Source organism: Chanodichthys erythropterus, chromosome 21 (assembly GCF_024489055.1).
Source record: "Chanodichthys erythropterus isolate Z2021 chromosome 21, ASM2448905v1, whole genome shotgun sequence".
NCBI classification, from domain to species: Eukaryota; Metazoa; Chordata; class Actinopteri; order Cypriniformes; family Xenocyprididae; genus Chanodichthys; species Chanodichthys erythropterus.
In genome coordinates, this window is record NC_090241.1 from 1,471,587 (window position 1) to 1,491,294 (window position 19,708).

Genomic DNA, 19,708 nt, shown 5'->3' on the forward strand with positions numbered 1-19,708 from the left:
TAACATGTAGTCTTTTTTCTTTTTTTTTTTTTCTTCAGATAAGAGTACAGTTTGTTCTTCAGCTCATATTATTTGTCATCAAGAAAGCTCCTGGTAGAATTTCCAGACATTTACCAGCTCTGTTAAAGTCAAAGTCATTGTTTTTCTGTGTGGTTGGTAGATGAGGCCGGGGATGAAGGTCCACTCTGGTAGACTCTGAGAAGGACCTCATGTTTAGTAGCCGACTCTGCACATCTGCACTGGTGCTCTGCCAGGAATTCTTTGAGCCGTGTGGTAGTGAAAGTCAAGGTCTGTCGACGTAGCTTCTTTAAATATGAGTCATGAAGCCATGAATGATTGAGGCAGTCCTTAATGGTGGGTCGGCACCTGAGGAAAAAGTCCACAAAACCAGTAAAAAAATGGCATATTTCATAGTTACTCTCTTTACTCTCCATAACTATGGCATTCAAAACACTTTTTTTGAACTGAGCTATATTTGGAGTTTACCACTAAAAAGTTTTGTAACTTAAGTCATGGACAATTTTGCAGGCAAATAGTTTTCCTGTCACAGATAGTTGAAGATAATGATGAAGTGAAGGGAGATGATGAGATGAAGAGGGAATGCAGAGGGAACTTTATTAAACAAAAATAAGAGTAAAATCCAGAACAAGAGTAATCCAAACGGGCAAAGGCCAATGTAACAGTGTGCATGAGCACAAACAACACCAAGTGTGTTCATGCCATGTTGTAATTATGTAACGATTCTGAACTGTGAAAAGGCGTACCAAAGTAACACGATTCGAAAAGCATGCAGAGCTTTTTCTGTGTTCACACCATGTCATAATTACTGTAATAGACCACTGAAACCAAGGAAAATCTAAATAGAAACTATGATAACAATAACAAGGAAGTGATTCATGTGAACCAAGTTGCACTTTCTTCAATGGTAGAGCCACTGAAGTTGGTATCTCCTTATATAACAGGGGTGTCCAATCCTGCTCCTGGAGGGTCAACGTCCTACTAAATTTAGCATCAACCTGCCCCAACCTGCCCCAACACCTGCCTGGAAGTTTCCAGAAATCCTGAAGACCTTGACTACTGTTTAAGGTTTATTTGAATAGGCCTGGAGCTAAACTCTGCAGGAAGGCAACTTTCCAGGAGCAGGTTTGACTATCCCTGATGTAAAAAGTGCAATGCTGTGGAGGATCCAGGAGCAGTTTGAAAACCCTTGCACTTAAAGGGTTAGTTCACCCAAAAATGAAATTTCTGGGTAACGCTTTAGATTACAGCCCGAAAAGTACTGCATAATTACAAAGAATTTACAGAGTAACTTTCAATAATTATAGTGTACCTATACAGTAAGTACATGTAAGTATAGGGGAACAATATGTAAAGTATTGGGAATAAAGGGGTAAGTAACTGTAAGTATTTTAACAAGCTCCACTTCAATTTATGGCCCGTAATGTCATACTTACTCTGTAACTACATGAAACAAAAGCATATTTCCCCATGTAATAAAAAAGATTGCAATAGTTCATTCTACTTGCCTTGAAACAACTTAATCAGTGCACTTTCTCGCTAAATTGCTCCCAAACGTAAGATTGTTGTCTATCATAACAATGTAAGTACCCCTTAGTTCTAGAATACTTACAGTTTAAATAATTTGTTATTTTCCTGGTTGTTACCCCTTTATTCCCAAGACTTTACACATTGTTCCCCTATACTTGCACATACTTACTGTATAGTTACTGAAAGTTACGGTGTAAATTCTTTGTAATCACGCAGTACTTTCCGGGTTGTAATCTAAAGCGTTACCAATTTCTGTCATTTATTACTCTCCCTCATGTCATTCCACACCCGTAAGACCCAGTGCCGGCCCTAGCCTCTTTGGCGCCCTAGGCAAGATTTTTTTTTGGCGCCCCCTTATATTGCGATTTATCTAAAGGGGCGAATCTAGAAAATTATTTCTAGGGTGGCAAAGGGGTGGCAACACCAAAGCAAGCGCTCATGTATAGTTTTTGGAGATTTATAGCCTGACATACACAATTGTGTTCACAAACATTGCATTACCAGAAATTATCTATATACGGTTTAAAATTAATAAATAAAAAAATTTCAATATCCATCATGGCACCAAGTAAATACACTATATGAAAAACTTCTAAATGAGTCTGAGCTCGTATCACTAAAGGAGATGAGCAGTTTTATCAATATTACACAGGCTACTTCAATGGTATAAATTACATTTTAGTGCAAGTAAAAGAGCAACAAAACAATTTTTGAGTTTCTGTTATTAACAGAGGTGGGAATGTGTGTGTTCACCCAGAACACCCTATCAACCACATACTCTAGCAACACATCAGCAACTGCATAGCAAGAGCCTAGCAACCACCCAGAATCTCCTAGCAACCACCTAGCAACACTTTAGCAATCACCCAGTACATCTATATTCTGGACTAACTGACCAAAGTTTATCATTTAAACAAGACTTGAAGTTGGGTTTATGACAAGCCAACATAAATTTGTCCTTCAAACTTTTCAGTCTCTATTGTTTTTCTTGATTGCTAATGCACAATTCATGAAACAATTCAACATTTTCTCACAACTAAACACAATATCAAAACTATACACCAACTTGCACAAACCTCAAACGTCCAGGTCAAAATAAAATGTTCTAGTCAAAAACTTATTCTTGTCTGACAAAATCAAACTTTGGCATCAGATGACACACAAAACATAACAAATACACAGACTACTGCACTGCCCAGTGAACACTAGTGAGATCAATTCATGTAACACAGTAACAAAAATACCTCTTTCATTGTACTATTATAAATTGATCTTGCAGTAGATGAAAAGCATGAGATAAATAAGTATGAACTTGGTATGCACCACAATGCAGTATACTGTCAATTGCAGTAAAAGTAAATTCAGCATCCTATGCACATTTGGCTAAATTTCATTACAGTACAGTACTATAGCAGCGTTTTGGTCTTCTGACACAAGACTATATCCCTAGGCAATCATTTCTCAACGCTGCAACAAATACAATACACATATAATAAATGGCTACAAAGAAAGTTGACAATCACAACATTGAGGGTGTACAACGTGAAATTTCCCTCATCTAAAGTAGCCTACTGGTACTGTGTAAGTTTAAAACCCCTGTACCTAAATTATTCATTCAGCTCTCTCAGATTTTGACTGGTGTGTGTCATCAGTTTTGCTACCTAATGTTGTCATTTTAAACGTTTTGAGAAATGTGTCTTTGTTTTGATAACTGAAGGAATGGTTTGAGAAACTGGGCCAACTGAATCACTTATGTGTTAGCAATCGAGAAAAGATAAAATACGTTTAGATTCTTACCCCAACTCTGCTATTAGTTTCTGTGATCGGTATCTCCGTATTGATTTCATGTTATTGGTTCGTCGGATGGCAAACATACCTTTATCCATGATGAAAGTGGAGCGGGCGGTCGCTGAATCAGCTCGCAAAAAAATTACAAAAATCTCAGACATATTCGGATGGGACTACATTTCTCACAGGACTTCTGAGTTAGCCGGGAAGCAGTAATTTTCCGATTCACGTACAAATATGGGAAAAATCGTAAGTGAACTTGGCTGCGCTGTGTTTTTGACTCTCAAAGAACCGGTTCATAAGAGTCATTTGTTAATGAAGCACACTGGGCGCGCTGCGTGCAACCATCATGCACAGTTTATTGAAAGACGTGTTTTCTTGCCATTACTTTGCGTTACGCAATTTTTTTAGTCATCTCATCATATTGAAGCGCCGCTCCTGAAAAGCAGTACTTGAAACACTGCTTATTTATTCTGTGAAAATTTTGGGGTGGCAAAGCTTTTTGGCTGCCACCCCGTGCCACCCCGGTAGATCCGCCCCTGTCCACGCATCCGGCCTCTTTGGCGCCCCTAGCGAGATTGCGCCCTTAGCATTTGCCTATACTGCCTATATAACGGGCCGGCTCTGGTAAGACCTTTGTTCATCTTCGGAACACAAATTCGGAACACAGATTGTTGAATAAAGTTGTTGTTTTGTTTTTGCGCACAAAAAGTATTCTCGTCTCTTCATAACATTAAGGTTGAACCACTGCAGTCACATGACTGTTTTAATGATGTCGTTTGTACCTTTCTGGACCTTGTGTTTATTATATTGTTGTCTACGGAAGAGTCATAAACCTCTCAGATTTAATCAAAAATAGCTTAATTTGTGTTCTGAAGATGAACAAAGGTCCCATGGGTGTGGAACGACATAGTAATTGAGTAAGCATTTAATGACAAGAATTTCCATTTTTGGGTGAACTAACCCTTCAAGGGCTGTTTTTACTTAAGCTGCAACTGGCTCTCAGATATGTAATTGATACTCACCATTGGTAGCCATTTAACATCTTCTTTAAAAATGTGGAGGCACTTTGGGACACCTTTGGGTAGAGCTTAGATGAGTCAAACTTTGCTGCATGGATTTTTGTCTCTGTCAGTTTTGGGTCTTTTTCTTGGAAAGGATGTCTGCCACTGAGCCTACAGTATAAACAAAGTGACTTAAAATGAAGCTTGTTCGATAAGCTGTTTCTCTCAGATATACACCATAATACAATAGTTGCAACTTCTGTTTCATGCCGACCCTAATTCCTTCATAGATGACTTACATAATGTAGGAAAGAACTCCCAAGCTCCAAATGTCTGCCGGGGGTCCTACTAGATCCCCTTTCAGCATTTCTGGAGCTTGAAGAAGGCAGGACACAAGGTCATTATTGTCAATAATAAGACATGGAGAGGTATTTTCAGTTTGTTTGTAGAGAAACATTAAAGGATAAGAATTGCACGATATGCATACCCATATACTCCAGAGTCCCAAGATCTCTGCTGTATTGTTGGAGTGAGAGAGGGTTAAACCTTTGAGCACTGCCAAAGTCTATGATTTTAATCACATTGAGGTTGGTGACCATGATATTGTCTGGCTTGATGTCCAGATGAAGAATCCGGCAGTTGTGGAGATATTCTAAACCCTGAAGGATCTGGACAATGAAACCCACCACATCATCTTCAGAGTAACAGAATCTGAAAGAGAAAACAAGACTCGTCTGAAGACTTCATTTTCAAAATCCTGTTTAAAATATAATAAATTGACTACACACCTGTCTATGAGACTATACAGGATCTCCTTGCCTGTGCAGTTCTCTGTTATGAGCACAAGGTAGCGAGGTGTGATATAGGCTTCATGCAGGGCCGTGATTCGTTCACAACGGAGGGACTTCAAGATCTCATACTCCTTTATGACAGTTTGCTTTGTCTGCTGATCATAGGGAATTATCTTTGCTATGAACATCTTCCCTGTTGCGTTTTCTCTGCAATCTCTTATCACTCCGAAACGACCCCTATCAAAAATCGAAAGTGCTTGCAGATTTGTAAACTGTTTAAATAAATGATTTGTATAAATAAAGAGACAAGTAATTTTATTTTCTCACCTGGCTTTCTCATCCAAAAAGCTGTACGGCTTCTGGGGAACTCCTTGCCTCAAAGTGGTCTCAGTTTTGGTGTAGGACACCACTCGTCCTGTAGGTGTCTCTGGTGTGGGTGAACTTGCTCCTTCTCCTATTGGACTGATACTGCTGACCAGAATCACAGGGGGAGAGACAGGGGTGGGAGCATCTGAGCAAGTGGCTGGAACATACGTAGGGACAGGGGAAATTGATCTGCCTATTGAGGGTGGAGCTGTGCTTGACCTTGGAAATACAGTTTGGGCTTGGGTAATAGGGGGAATCATGTTGATAGCACTTGTTGGCTTGGGAAGAACAAGAGGATGCATGGACGTCTTTGGGAAAGAGTGAGAAACAGGGACTTCTGAGGAAGTCTTTCTGACTTCACCAGACTGTGCAGTAATAGGACTAATAGACTGACTAAACACACTTGGCTGTGTTAACGCAAAAGCAGATGCCGTCACAGCGGTGGTCACAACAGGGAAAGAGGCGGAGGGGTTTGTCTTCATTTCAGCAGGGTTATGGAATGGTGCCACTGCAAAACAGATGTCGGACTGATGTACAATCCAAAAAATAAAAATGGAATGACAATAACCAGTTTACTAAAATATAAAAATAAGTACAACTGAACTACACAACAAAATCCCCAGAGTTAAATCAACTCTGCTCAGAGTACATATGGTCCCTCTCTATATAGTATTAAAGTAACACTGAAGCAGAGTTAAAGTTAATGAGATAATTAAGTGATTAAGTTATGAATTGAGCAGTAGTGATGAACACCTGCTGTTAACAAGCAGAATCGCTGAAGAGAAACACAATAACTACAAATGACTTCCAGCCACAGTCTTAGATGACTCAACTGAAGATAAAAGACATTAAATCTCTCAGGATCTGATTAAACAACTCCACAAACAGCATATTAACTCATTAACTTTTACTCTGCTTCAGTGTTATTTTAATGTAGAGGGGGTCCTTATGTTCTCTGAGCAGAGATGATTTAACTCTGGGGATTTTGCTGTGTACATGCTCAGTACCTTCAACGTTAATGCGTATTCCCTCTGATACATTACTGTATGTACTTCGGCCAGCTTTATTTACACATGCCACACGGAATCGGATGGTAGAACCAGATGGAAGTTTAGAGGAATTGTAGAAACAGTCAGTCACTCCTGTAGCTTCAGTCAACCACTTATCATCACCTACAGATAAAACGTAAACATTTAAATCACTGCACACTATGAATGACAAAGTGATAGTACTAGTAATTATAATAATAATATTTAACACACAGTAGTAATATTTTAATCTTGTTGGTTTGTTTGAAGTTTGTTGGAAAATCCATACCATGATAAAACATAATAAATGCAAGATGCATTAGACATTCCCTACCATCAGATTTTCTCTCAAGTATGTATGTGCAAGGAACTTTGGTGTCTGAAGGTTTCCATTGCACCAGAGCAGTGTCATTGTATATCTGTGGAATCTCTGGGGTTCCCGGAGGTTTTGGAACACCTTAAAATGTGATATAAACAATATGTGAGCATCAGAAAATAACTTGTGCAAGTATATAATGAACAAAATGTGAGAACACCCAAAACATCTATTTGGCATTAATACTATCCACCTTTTTCCTGATGAGCTTACTGCATTTGAATTAAGGGAGGTTTGGGGAACTTCCACTCAAAGACTGAGACGAATAATTTCAAATTATAAGGTTGTGCTACAAATAATCCTTATCCGTCAGTTTGACTGAATAAGCTGTCAATTTTCCTTCATGTTTTGATTTTTAGACATCAGAAGAATAACATTACACTTGGTATTTTAATGTGACATGATGTCACAAGCAGAGCATGTGAGCGAAGCGGAGCGGTGTGACGCTCCGCTAAGTTTTCCGCTCTATGGACGTGCGCTCCACTCAGTCGCTCAACCGCCCAAGCAAGCGCTCCGTTAATATTCCGCTCACGCTCGCCGAGTCGCCGTAAACCAATTCTCGCTCAGATCCCGCTCCGACATAAAATTGCTCTAGTAGGCCTAATTGTTTACTGTTTGTACCGAAATTCTTGGATAATTGTATAAAATTATTCATGCTGAGTTGCTGATAAATAGCAATTAGCCTATCATGTTTCAAAACGAAATATATAAAAAATAAATATATTAATTTAACCTTAGCAAAAACTGAATAAGTGTATCTGATTTTCGTTAACTTTTATTTCCGTGAAAATAGGCTAGCTGCCGTTGTTGTGCAATAGAACATTCAAAACAGGTTCATTAAAACAAACGCACACACACAAGATGAAATATGCGTAGATCTTTACAAAACACATTTTGATTATAAAGCCTGTGAGAAGCATAAACAAGATAAAATGCACTTAAATAATGCTTAGATTATGAACTGACGTCGATGAAAGAAACACTTTCTAGTGTCAAGTTAAAATAGACCATAACTGCGGGGAACTGTGGTCTATTAAAACGTCTCTTGATGTTTACTGGATTTTAGAATTCACTTTAAAAAACATTAGCTTGGACAAAGCGTCAGGCTTCAGGCTCATTCGGTGTGCCCGGGAAAGCAATCCAGCGGCAGAAAACACTCGCTCAGCGCTGGAAGAACCACTGGGGATGCTGAAGATTTTGCGGGCATTCTGGGTTGAGCGAGCGGCGCTGAGCGTATTGAGCGAGCGGAGCGGAATCTTCAGAAAGGCGCTCTGAGCTCTTAAGGAAATATTACCACTCCGCTCCCCGCTCCGCTCCCACTCCGCTCCGCTCACATGCTCTGGTCACAAGATTATCTGTGGAAATAGAATATCTGTTTCCTTTGGAAGCTTGTTTCCACCACTGAATAAGATAAAAAAGGTAACTGCGACTTTTTATCTCACAATTCTGACTTTTTGTCTCGCAATTGTGAGTTATAAAGTCAGAATTGCGAGATATAAAGTCAGAATTATGAGTTATAAAGTCAGAATTGCGAGTTATAAAGTCAGATTTGTAAGATACAATTCTGACATTTTTTCTCTGAATTGCGACTTTATATCTCGCAATTCTCAGAAAAATTGTCAGAAATGTGAGATAATTTATCTTTTATACGTTACTCCCATAATTCATGCAGTGTGTCATGGGGCATAGAAAAATGGTGGATACTAAATAGTAGGCAATCTTCCAGAGCTTACAGGCTAAGGACAGTATACAGGAAGTAGTTGCAGAGGCCAGGTTATTAGTGGCTACACATTCATAGATTCCAGCATCTTTCTTAGATGTCTTCATGATCATCAAAAGTTGCCTTCCATCTGGGCAGCCCACTAAGCTCATTCTGTTGTCAATCTCCAACGGTTTCTTATCTACGAACATAAATGGAGAAAAGTTAAAAAATTGTTGGTGAACTACCGCTTTCATAATTAAAAGGGAAACATTTAATAAAAAATACCTTTCATCCATAATATTTTAGGCTCAGGGCTACCAGCTGGAAGACAACTAAGGGTGACTGGATTTCCTTCAAGAAGAACATGGTCCTTTAGTGTAATGTGGAAAACTGGAGGAAAATCTGAAATAAAAAAATAAAAAAATAGATGAGCTGTTAATTAGAATTGCTGATCAAAACTATGGCCAGAAGTAGAAAGAATGGAATTAAATTATTGTTTCACCTTCCTTTGAAGTTGCAGGTGCCCTTGATTTAGATGGTGTCCTGTCTCTCTTACTTCTGGACAAACCCCATCTGTCCCACCTAGACCTCATGTCAGTTTCAGGAGCTGTCAACAAAGAAATGATTTTAATGCAATTTTGCAATTAAAGGATTAGTTCACTTTAGAATTAAACTTTCCTGGTAATTTACTCACCCCCATGTCATCCAAGATGTTTGTCTTTTTTTCTTCAGTCGAAAAGAAATTACGTTTTTTGAGGAAAGCATTCCAGGATTTTTCTCCATATAGTGGACTTCACTGGGGTTCAACGGGTTGAAGGTCCAAATGTCAGTTTCAGTGCAGCTTCAAAGAGCTCTACATGATCCCAGACGAGGAATAAGGGTCTTATCTAGAGAAACTATTGCCCATTTTTTAAAAATATATACTTTTTAACCACAAATGCTCGTCTTGGACTGCTCTGTGATGCGTTACACATTACGTAATCATGTTGGAAAGGTCACGCGTGACGTAGGCAGAAGTACCGATCCAGTGTTTACAAAGCGAACATTCAAAGACTAAGTCAAACGGCTTTAGTAAAAAAAAGGTAAAACCACGTCTGGGATCGTGTAGAGCTCTTTGAAGCTGCACTGGAACTGCAATTTGGACCTTCAACCCGTTGAACCCCTGTGAAGTCCACTATATGGAGAAAATCATGGAATGTTTTCATTAAAAAACCTTAAGACATAAACATCTTGGATGACATGGAGGTGAGTAAATGATCACAAGATTTTAATTCTGAAGTGAACTAATAGCTTTAATGTGTCTTCATCATTTGCATAAATTAGTTTCCAAAACTTAACTTGTAAATTTACAGTAATTAACAACAGCTTACATACTTAGTAACAAGTGTTGGAATAGTTTTGGATAACTTACAAAAAAATAACACATATTCCATAAACTGAATCATACATACTCTGAAAGGACTCTACAGACTGTGCACTAGAAGAGTCGTTCAGTGTCTCTTTGGATGATGTAGAAGCAGTTTGTGAAGAAAGCTGGTTTTCTGGAATGTCCACCTTCTTGTGAATGAGCCCATCAGACTGAGAGCGGCGATGACAGGAGAGCAAAGGTGTTTTCTGTCCTTCATCTCTAGTTTCCTTATCTCCCTCCCTCTTTTCAGGCTGACTTTGTTTTCTTAATGAAAATCCAGACACCTTCGACTCAAACTTATTTCGCAGTGCAAGAACTGGTGAATCGTTTATTTTCTTGATGTCTTGCTTCTCTTCTTTTAGAGTTTCTGCATCAACGTGGGGTTTAGTTTCCTTATCATCTCTGTCTTTTGACTTACTATGCACTCTATCAAATATTCCTGAAACAGATTCGAATTTACGTCGCACAGCAAGGACAGGCGATTCAGCAACCTTCTTACTATCTTTCCCAAGATTTTCTTTGTTTGTATCTATAGTGTTATCAGAGGTTCCTGTCCCAACTTCTTTTTTGTCTAAGGACTTGCTACGTCCCATAGCCCAGGTAACTCGTCGTCTGTTAGCTACAGAATCTGAGGTCTCCTCTTTGCCTTTTTTTTGAATGGGTTGCACGCATCTCCTTGCACGCATAGAGAATCTTCCAACAAGTCCAAGCCCAGATTCCTTCTCCACCTCCCTGAGGTCTTGGACAGACTTGGATTTTTCCTGTAATCTTCTAGGTCCAAACTCCAATGGGGCGCCTACAGGACCAGGTCGATAAACCACTTCATCTGATTTCCGTGGGAGAACTGGTGAGTTTTCTACAGACTTTGCCCTTCCCAATCGTTTCAGGCCATGTGTCAAAGATGATTCCCTCTTCTTAAACCTTGCCTCAAAAAGTTCTTCTGAATCAATATCTTTGATATCCTTTCTAAGTGTTGGCTGGTGTGCTGAGGAAGCAGCAGCAAAAACAGCTGGATGTCCAGTGGTAGGTTGAGTATCCGGTTGTGGGATTTTCAAGATAGGGGTGGGTAACACTGTGGCAGATGATGCCTGTTTGCCATTTACCTGCACTTTACTGGAATAATTTGAGGATATGTCATGTGGAAGTATATCAAGAGAAGATTCAGTACTTTTATTACTCTTTCCTTGCATGCTGTCTTGAGGGAATGAGTGTTCTTCCATCTTCTCTAACTTCTTATCAGTGTCATCTAATAAAGATGCAGGCTGAGGGGTATGTATAATATGGACATTACCAATAGACTCTTCCTTAGACACCTGTTTAATTTCCAAGTCTGGAGTTGGTGGCTTGGAAGAAATTTCTCTAGGAAACACAGGTAGAGGACCAGCCTTGGTTTGATCTGTGATATTAGACGTGGCTAAGGAGGGAATCTCTAGTGGGGCTCCAGATCTCCTATGTAGTGAAATCGTCTCTGAGTTTCCCTCCCTTAAAGAAGACCTCTTCCTGGATACAGTTTTTGTTTCCTCAGGACTTTCAGTGGAGGATGCCTGAGAAACTCCTGAAGCACTCATCCTGGCTCGTCTGAAGTTACGTTCCAAAGAGGCAGTTCGTCGCGCATCATCAACTCCCAGTGTCTCAAGCAGGGGTCCACGAAGACCACTCATATTCTTGTCAACAGTGCCTCCTCTCAGCAACCTCTGCCTCAGAAGATCAAGTTTTAGAGCATAATCCTCCTTGCTTAGCTTGCCTGTCTTTGGACTACTGCTCCGGTGTGGAAGCTCCATGGAAACTGCCTTTTTCATGTGCTTTTGGCTTTCCTTTTTATTATCATTCACATTTTCATCTTCAGGTGTGATCTGCAGAAGCAGCGCACTATCAGCAGAACTCCCTCTTCGCATTAGCGCTCTTCTGGACTTGCCTTCTGCCTGTTCAGCTTGTACACCGGCATCCTTTTGCAAGGATTCTTTCAAGTGTTCAGTCCTTTCTGCAATCTCCAGGTGATCTGCATTCTGCTGTCGATCAGTTGGCTGGCATTCTGTGATGTCCTTGAGCCGATTAATGTTTTTTTGGTAGGAATCATTGGATCCTCTAATGACATCATCATCATCATCCTCATGGATCTCAGTCAAAGACATCCGGGAACCTGAGAACATCATTATGTGGGGCATAGGGATGAAAGGAAGTTCATCGGTGTCCTCATCTGAGTCGGAGGATGACGATGGAGGTGGTGAGCAGTCTTTAAGGTTTCTAGGCACCGCAAGGGACACATGGCTGGAAGAGTCATCCAGCAATTCTGATATGGATCTCATCACCATTTTAGACTTGTATCTAATGAGCGAACACTGGAATGGCAAAATGAACAGAGTTAGGTCATGAGTAACCTTGTTAATTTCTTATCTTTTTTTCTTTAAGTTTTTATTTTTTATTGCCTACCTGCCATTTACGTCGGGCTAGCACTTGCTTATGTAATGTTGTGGTGATGCTTTTTCCCTTTGTCAGTGACTAAGGAAAAATGACAATTAGATTAATGTTCTCTAAAAAAATAAATAATAATCAAAAAAAATAATATAAAAAAAATAATGGATATGACAGTGTTAATATATTTGGTTTTGCGGAATCAATCAGCTATGTACAGAGACTTGCTACTGCCAATACATCCACACCCTTACGAAAAAGACTTCAAGTTAATTTTAAGTAAATGCATACTTAAGTAATGTTCAAGTATATTTTTAAGTATACTTTATGTAGTAATTATACTAATATCACTGTACCATTATTAAACATGTAAGTCCCTTACAGAAAAAAACCCCCAAAAATTTCACATGTGATCACATTTGGTTTCACACATTTTTGCAAAACACGTTTCACATGCAATCCACATATTTTCACATGTGCTTCTAACATGTTTTCACATGTTAAATTTCACATGTGCAAAATCACATAGGGGTTTCACACATTTTTCACATGGAAAAATCACATGTATATGTGATCACATGTGACCACGTGTTTTTGCACATGTGAAGTTCATGTGTTTTTTCTGTAAGGGTGTACTATTTCAATACTGCTTGGGACTAAATTGGCCCACTTTTAGTATATGAAAGTATACATTTAAGTGTACTAGAAATGTAACAGTAGTAAACTTTAAGTGCACAACTAATTCACAACTACGTTTTTTATTTGCACTGCATCTGTACTACAAGTGAATTTATAAGTATACTATTAGTTTACTATATTAATATTTGTAGCACATTTTTTAGTTTATGAAAGTACACTCTTAAGTATCTCTCAGTAAACTAGTAATTTTATACTGCAAGTATACATTTAAGTTTTAAGTAACCATAACATCATACTTATTGTTTACAATTTATATATTATTTTTGCACTTTAAATATACTACTATGTTCCTATTTAGGTATTAAATTTTTATACTTTAAATATACCTTCAACTGCACTTTAACTCTTTCCATTTTAAAAACATTTTATTCTTCATGTATCCTTTTTATCAACACATGAATGTAGGTAAGTTTCATAAAAAAAGCAACATTTTAAACAAAAAGCTGAGAAAATCTTGTTTTTATCAAAGACTTCATTAAGATGGGATTCAGAACGATGATCAAAACACAGATGGAGTAGATCGAGTCCATCATCAACCCCAAAGCGTCACAGTTCCCTTTCATGGGAACATCGACGCTGCGTAAGCGCTTTGGGAACGCCTCTGTGTGTTACGTCTTGAAGCACTCGTGAAATCGAACCAATAGTGTGACGGGACGTCAGAGCGGGTGACGTCACGGACCAGGAAACTATAAAGCACCCTTGAGAACAAAGAACGCCAGCTTCTGAAGTCTTCAGCAGCGCTCTGTGTTATCGTGTGTCTTATTTGGTGTTGTCTGTCCCTTTATATCTACACAGCAAACAAAATATCTCTTCGTCCGAGGACAAGAGTATTTTAGTTCACCAAGCACATATAATATATACATATATATATTGTGAGACACAAATGGCGAGTTCAAGCAAGCAACAGTTTGTTAAGTGCGTTCATCCCTGCCCTCGCTTCATCACGGGCGGGGATACACACGAGATGTGCGTTGCTTGTTTGGGAGTGGAGCATGCACAGGCAGCTCTCGAGGGAGCTGTCTGTGTACATTGTGAAAAACTGACGCTCCGTACACTCCGCTCACGCCGCGCGTTCTTTGACAAGAATAAAGAGGGCGCCGCGGCGGTGTTCCCCAGGGTTCGGGTCCCGCTGCTGCCGAGGCACAGCGGCGGCTTCAGTCCTGGGGTTCACAGATGGATCTGGCGGAGGGGCTAGAGACGGGTCCTGCCCTATCTCAGCCTTCACCCGCCAGACCCAGTGTCTCTCCCCTGGCTGCGGAAGCACGCGCTGCGGTTTCTTCCCCCAGGGTAGAGGCACCTGCACCGACGCTTCACTTATCCAGCTCCGAGGAGATGGATGTAGCGAGCGTCGGGGCTGGAGAAGGAGGACCCGCCATCCTCATCTCCAGCTCATGAGGAGCTTTTAGATGTTGTGACTCGGGCGGTGGCAAAGTTAAAAATAGAATGGCCAGAAGAAAGATCAGAAGCGCGAACAAAAAGCAAATTGGATGAGCGCTTTCTCCCCGCCCGATCACAGCCTCAGCCCCGGGGATTGCCGTTTTCCACGATCTCCACACCGAGGTGTCGAGATCGTGGCACAAAACTTCAACACAATTTCGTGTTTACACCCCACAACCCCCTCTAGATAGGAATATAGTAGGAGGTAAACAGCACGGTTATGGGGCGATGCCTCAGGTTGAGGAGACGCTCGCGAGCTATCTCTCGCCTGAGACAGCATCGTCCCTAAAATCCCCGACTTTGCCCACCAGACCCCTGCGTACAACATCAGCGCTGGTGGGCAGGGCTTATGCCTCAGCAGGTCAGGCGGCCGCATGGTCTCCACACTATGGCCATCCTCCAGGCATATCAAGCCGACCTGCTGGGGGAGATAGACGAGAGTGGCGAGGCGACTTTTGACGCTATCCAAGAGCTTAGGAAGGCTACCGACTTATCTCTCCGGGCCACCAAGGAGACGGCAAAATCAATGAGGCCGCTCTATGGCAGCCCTGGTGGCCACGGAGAGACATTTATGGCTCAACTTATCAGATATAAAAGAGCGAGATAAGTCTGTGCTTCTAGATGCACCTGTGTCTCCCCTGGGCCTCTTCGGCGACTCGGTTACATCTGTCGTTGAGAGGTTCCAGGAGGCAAAAAGACAGTCGGCGGCCTTCCAAAAGTTCCTCCCTCGCCGCTCTGCCGAGGTTGCTGAGCGGGAGCAGCCTCGGCCGTCTACAAGCTCCTCGGCTGCGCATAGAGCGCAACAGAAACAAAGTGTTGCCACCCGTGCTCCCCCGCAAAGATCTTGGGGACCGGGAGGGCAACGCAAGCGAAAGCCTTCCAAGGGTAAGACAGATCTGCGGACTGTCATTATCGCGAGGAAGGCTTCGAAGAAATCCTGACGTCAGGGGTTCAGGACTTCTGAGGGCAGCCCCCCTCCGAAGAGGGTCTTGTAAAATTAAAATCTATAATACTAACCCCTCTTCGGCGCCCTCAGGGGGCCGTTCTGCCAACCCCGCCGTCTCGTGCGTTACGGGGGCGTAGCGGCCCCCACCGACCCTCTGAGGAGGGCCGGTCAGCGCTTGATTCGACTTCTTCCTGCCGGTGCGCCGCTCCAGGGCGTCGAGCCAAGTGCTCAAAAAACACCAGAGACCAGCCTCGAGAGGTTGGTTCCCTTAGTAAATTTTTGGAAGAATGGAAACGTCTTCCCAATATTTCTCAGTGGGTACTGCAGATGATAGAAAAGGGTTACAAAATACAATTCGGGTCTCGCCACGCCCCAGTTCAACGGGGTCCTCCCTACAGTGGTGGGCCCCCAGCAGTCTCTGGTCATGGAACAAGAAGTTATGACACTTTTGCAAAGGAGCTATCGAGAGGGTTCCTCCTCCCGGCAAACAGTCAGGGTTTTACAGCCGCTACTTCATAGTTCCGAAGAAGGATGGAGGGTTGCGTCCTATTCTAGATTTACGCATGTTAAATCGCTCAGTACAAAAGCTCAAGTTCAAGATGCTTACACTCAGACAGATCACCACACAGATCAGGTCCGAGGACTGGTTCGTGACAATAGATCTGAAAGACGCGTACTTTCATGTGCCAATCCATCCTTCACACTGGAAGTTCCTCAGGTTCGCTTTCGGGGCGAAGCTTACCAATACAAGGTTCTTCCGTTCGGCCTATCTCTTTCACCCCGCACCTTCACAAAGTGCGTGGATGCGGCTCTGGCTCCGCTGAGACTCCAGGGCATCCGCGTGCTGAATTATATCGACGACTGGTTGATTCTGGCTCAATCAGAGCAACAGGCAGTTCAACATCGAGATGTAGTTCTGTCACACATGAGAAGGTTAGGGTTGAGACTCAATACCAAGAAGAGTGTGCTTCTTCCAGCTCAAACTACCAGCTATCTAGGGGTAGTTTGGAATTCCACGACGATGCAGGCACATCTGTCTCCTGCCCGGGTGAATTCTATTCTCTCAACCATGAAAGGGGTGAAATTAGGCCAGTCACTCACTGTAAAACAGTTTCAGAAACTGTTAGGTCTGATGGCAGCCGCTTCCAACGTGATACCTTTTGGTCTGCTGCACATGAGACCGTTACAGTGGTGGCTCAGAACCAGGGGGTTTTCTCCGAGGGGAAATCCTTTTCGCACAATCAAGGTCACGCGGCGATGCCTTCGTGCCTTGGCAGTGTGGAAGAAACCCTGGTTTCTGTCCCAAGGTCCTGTGTTGGGGGCTCCTTGTCGCAAAATGCTAACGACGGATGCGTCTCTCACAGGCTGGGGGGCGATCATGAGTGGTCGCTCAGCTCAGGGTCTTTGGGGGGACCATCATCGTTCCTGGCACATAAATCAGCTGGAGATGATGGCGGTATTTCGAGCACTCAAATACTTCCTCCCAGACCTAAGGGGCCATCACGTGTTAGTTCGTACAGACAACATGTCGGTGGTCTCCTATATCAACCATCAGGGGGGTCTGAGGTCTCGCCAGCTGTGCAAATTATCACATCAGATCCTCCTATGGTCCCAGGGGAAATTTCTCTCTCTGAGAGCAGCTTATATCCCGGGACATCAAAATGTGGGGGCAGACATCCTGTCGAGGCAGGGGCCGAGGCCCGGGGAATGGAGGCTCCACCCCGAGGTGGTGGAGCTGATATGGAAGAATTTCGGTCGCGCAGAAGTCGACTTGTTTGCCTCGAAAGAGACGTCTCATTGCCCGTTGTGGTATTCTTTGACCCATCCAGCCCCTCTGGGGCTAATATTGGTAGCCCCGTTCTGGCCGACCCGGATATGGTTCACGGATCTAGTATCCCTCTTAGAAGGCTCCCCCATGGAGATTCCAATCAGGCAGGACCTTCTGTCTCAAGCGGGTGGCTCAATAGTTCACCCCCGCCCGGAGATATGGAAACTGTGGGCCTGGCCCCTGAGGGGGCCGAGCTCATAGAATCCGGTCTCTCAACCGAGGTTGTAGAGACCATTCTCCACTCCAGAGCTCCATCCACGAGAAAACTTTATGCGTATAAGTGGAAGCTGTTTGCTACTTGGTGTAGCCGACTACAGGTGGATCCGTTCCACTCCTCCATCAGTCATGTACTGCAATTTCTCCAAGAAAAATTCTCGGACGGTTTAACCCCTTCTACATTGAAGGTATATATTGCAGCGATTTCTGCTTATCACGCTAAAATAGAAGGCGTTTCTGTGGGTAAAAACCCTTTAGTCATACGTTTTCTCCGTGGTACTCAGAGGCTGAGGCCTGTGGTACGCACAAAAACTCCGTCCTGGGACCTAGCCATTGTGTTGGAAGGGTTAGCTGCGGCTCCCTTTGAACCTTTGGAAGAAGTGTCTGAGAAGTTTCTCACTTTGAAAACCATATTTCTTCTGGCCATAACATCTCTCAAAAGAATTGGAGATTTACAAGCACTATCCGTTGCTCCTTCATGTCTAGACTTTGCACCTGGAATGGTCAAAGCTTTTCTGCATCCGAGACCTGGGTATATTCCCAAGGTCCCTACAAGTGTCCCGGGGCCGATTGTGCTGCAGGCCTTTTGTCCTCCACCTTTTGCAAATGCGGATCAGGAAAAACTAAATCTGCTCTGCCCAGTGAGGGCTTTAGATGCTTACGTCCACAGAGCTGCCCTGTGGCGAAAATCTGAACAATTATTTGTATGTTACGGATCTCCTAACAAAGGAGGTCCGGCGTCCAAGCAGAGAATGAGTAAGTGGGTGGTCGAGGCCATCTCGCTTGCCTATGAGTCTTCCGGGCAGCCTTCTCCATTGGCTGTCCGGGCTCATTCCACCAGGGGTATGGCTGCCTCAAAGGCTTTGATATCAGGGGTTCCCCTCAATGACATATGTGAGGCTGCTGGGTGGTCGTCTCAGCATACCTTTATTAGGTTCTATAACCTTGATTTGGGCTCCACTCCAGGGTCCTCAGTACTGTCGTCCTGAAGAGATAACAGACATGCATTTGGTCCTATGGCCTAGTTGGGATAGCGTTCCCAAAGCGCTTACGCAGCGTCGATGTTCCCATGAAAGGGAACGTCTCGGGTTACATCTGTAACCCTGGTTCCCTGAATAAGGGAACGAGACGCTGCGTAGCTTAGCCATACTCCCAGCACGCCTGTGAGCGTCTGCTTCATCCCTATTTCAGAAGCTGGCGTTCTTTGTTCTCAAGGGTGCTTTATAGTTTCCTGGTCCGTGACGTCACCCGCTCTGACGTCCCGTCACACTATTGGTTCGATTTCACGAGTGCTTCAAGACGTAACACACAGAGGCGTTCCCAAAGCGCTTACGCAGCGTCTCGTTCCCTTATTCAGGGAACCAGGGTTACAGATGTAACCCGAGACGTTTTGATTTATACGCTGTTTAATGTTTGATGATTGTGTTATTTTACATTTGCATAAGCAATCTTCTATCACTTGTTTCTGCTTCCTCTTAACCTGTGTTTTGATCCAGAGATTCTGTACTGGAAGATGCATAATAGCGCCCCCTACCGTATAACAGTTAAAACATGAAAAGAGTAAAGTAGATTTGAAGTAAAAAATGAAAAAAAAAAATTCAGTAGAAACTTTATAAACCAATATTTTCAAACAATGTAAGTTTATAAGACAGTATGTAAAAAGTATTTAATAGGCTCCTCAAACAAAAGAGTAAACACAACTACAAGCTAAGTATACTTAGACTTTTCTGCCAGTATAAGTCGAGCACTTAAGTGCAATTGTTTAGTATATTTCTGAGAAGTACATAAAAAGTAGTTTTTTTAAGTTTAAAAGAAGTATACTAATAGCACAGTTGAATAAACTTCTTCTTCATTAAGCTGTAGATGCTTGTGCCATTTAGTGATGATGTGATTGCTTGCAGATTGCATTAAGGTTTTAGATATTTCAAAGACACAGTGTCTCTGTTTTGTTCTGTTGAATGGCAGCTATGTATTCTGTACACATCTTCTGTAGGTCGGAGTCAAAGTTACCAAAAAGTGTGTATGAATATTTTCTTTGTTTCACTGCATTAATCAGTACTGCATCATGTTTGTTAATATATATCATACCTTGAACCAAGGATGAAGAAGACATTCTGTGGCATCGGGTCTCCTGAAACATTCAATTCAAGCGAGTATAA

General features: G+C 42.3%; 1 protein-coding gene across 13 annotated transcripts in view; it reads right to left on the bottom strand.

Moving 5' to 3' along the window:
• Nucleotides 1–122: 122 nt before the first annotated feature.
• spega (striated muscle enriched protein kinase a) overlaps nucleotides 123–19,708 on the bottom strand; it is a 52,221-nt gene continuing 32,635 nt past the window's right edge. For 10 of the 13 annotated variants that reach the window (XM_067372858.1, XM_067372864.1, XM_067372863.1 and 7 more), the window contains 14 exons: nucleotides 19,638–19,680; nucleotides 12,442–12,510; nucleotides 10,055–12,350; nucleotides 9,106–9,210; nucleotides 8,889–9,005; nucleotides 8,635–8,802; nucleotides 6,860–6,982; nucleotides 6,505–6,669; nucleotides 5,459–6,005; nucleotides 5,129–5,368; nucleotides 4,828–5,051; nucleotides 4,640–4,715; nucleotides 4,362–4,511; nucleotides 123–366 (listed from right to left, as the gene is read on the bottom strand). In XM_067372858.1, coding sequence (XP_067228959.1) covers nucleotides 135–366; nucleotides 4,362–4,511; nucleotides 4,640–4,715; nucleotides 4,828–5,051; nucleotides 5,129–5,368; nucleotides 5,459–6,005; nucleotides 6,505–6,669; nucleotides 6,860–6,982; nucleotides 8,635–8,802; nucleotides 8,889–9,005; nucleotides 9,106–9,210; nucleotides 10,055–12,350; nucleotides 12,442–12,510; nucleotides 19,638–19,680 — 4,555 coding nt within the window. In that variant the 3' untranslated portion in view covers nucleotides 123–134. Of the gene's footprint in view, nucleotides 367–4,361; nucleotides 4,512–4,639; nucleotides 4,716–4,827; nucleotides 5,052–5,128; nucleotides 5,369–5,458; nucleotides 6,025–6,504; nucleotides 6,670–6,859; nucleotides 6,983–8,634; nucleotides 8,803–8,888; nucleotides 9,006–9,105; nucleotides 9,211–10,054; nucleotides 12,351–12,441; nucleotides 12,511–19,637; nucleotides 19,681–19,708 lie in introns of those variants that run through there. The other 3 variants (XR_010893395.1, XR_010893394.1, XM_067372869.1) reach the window with 3 other exon arrangements.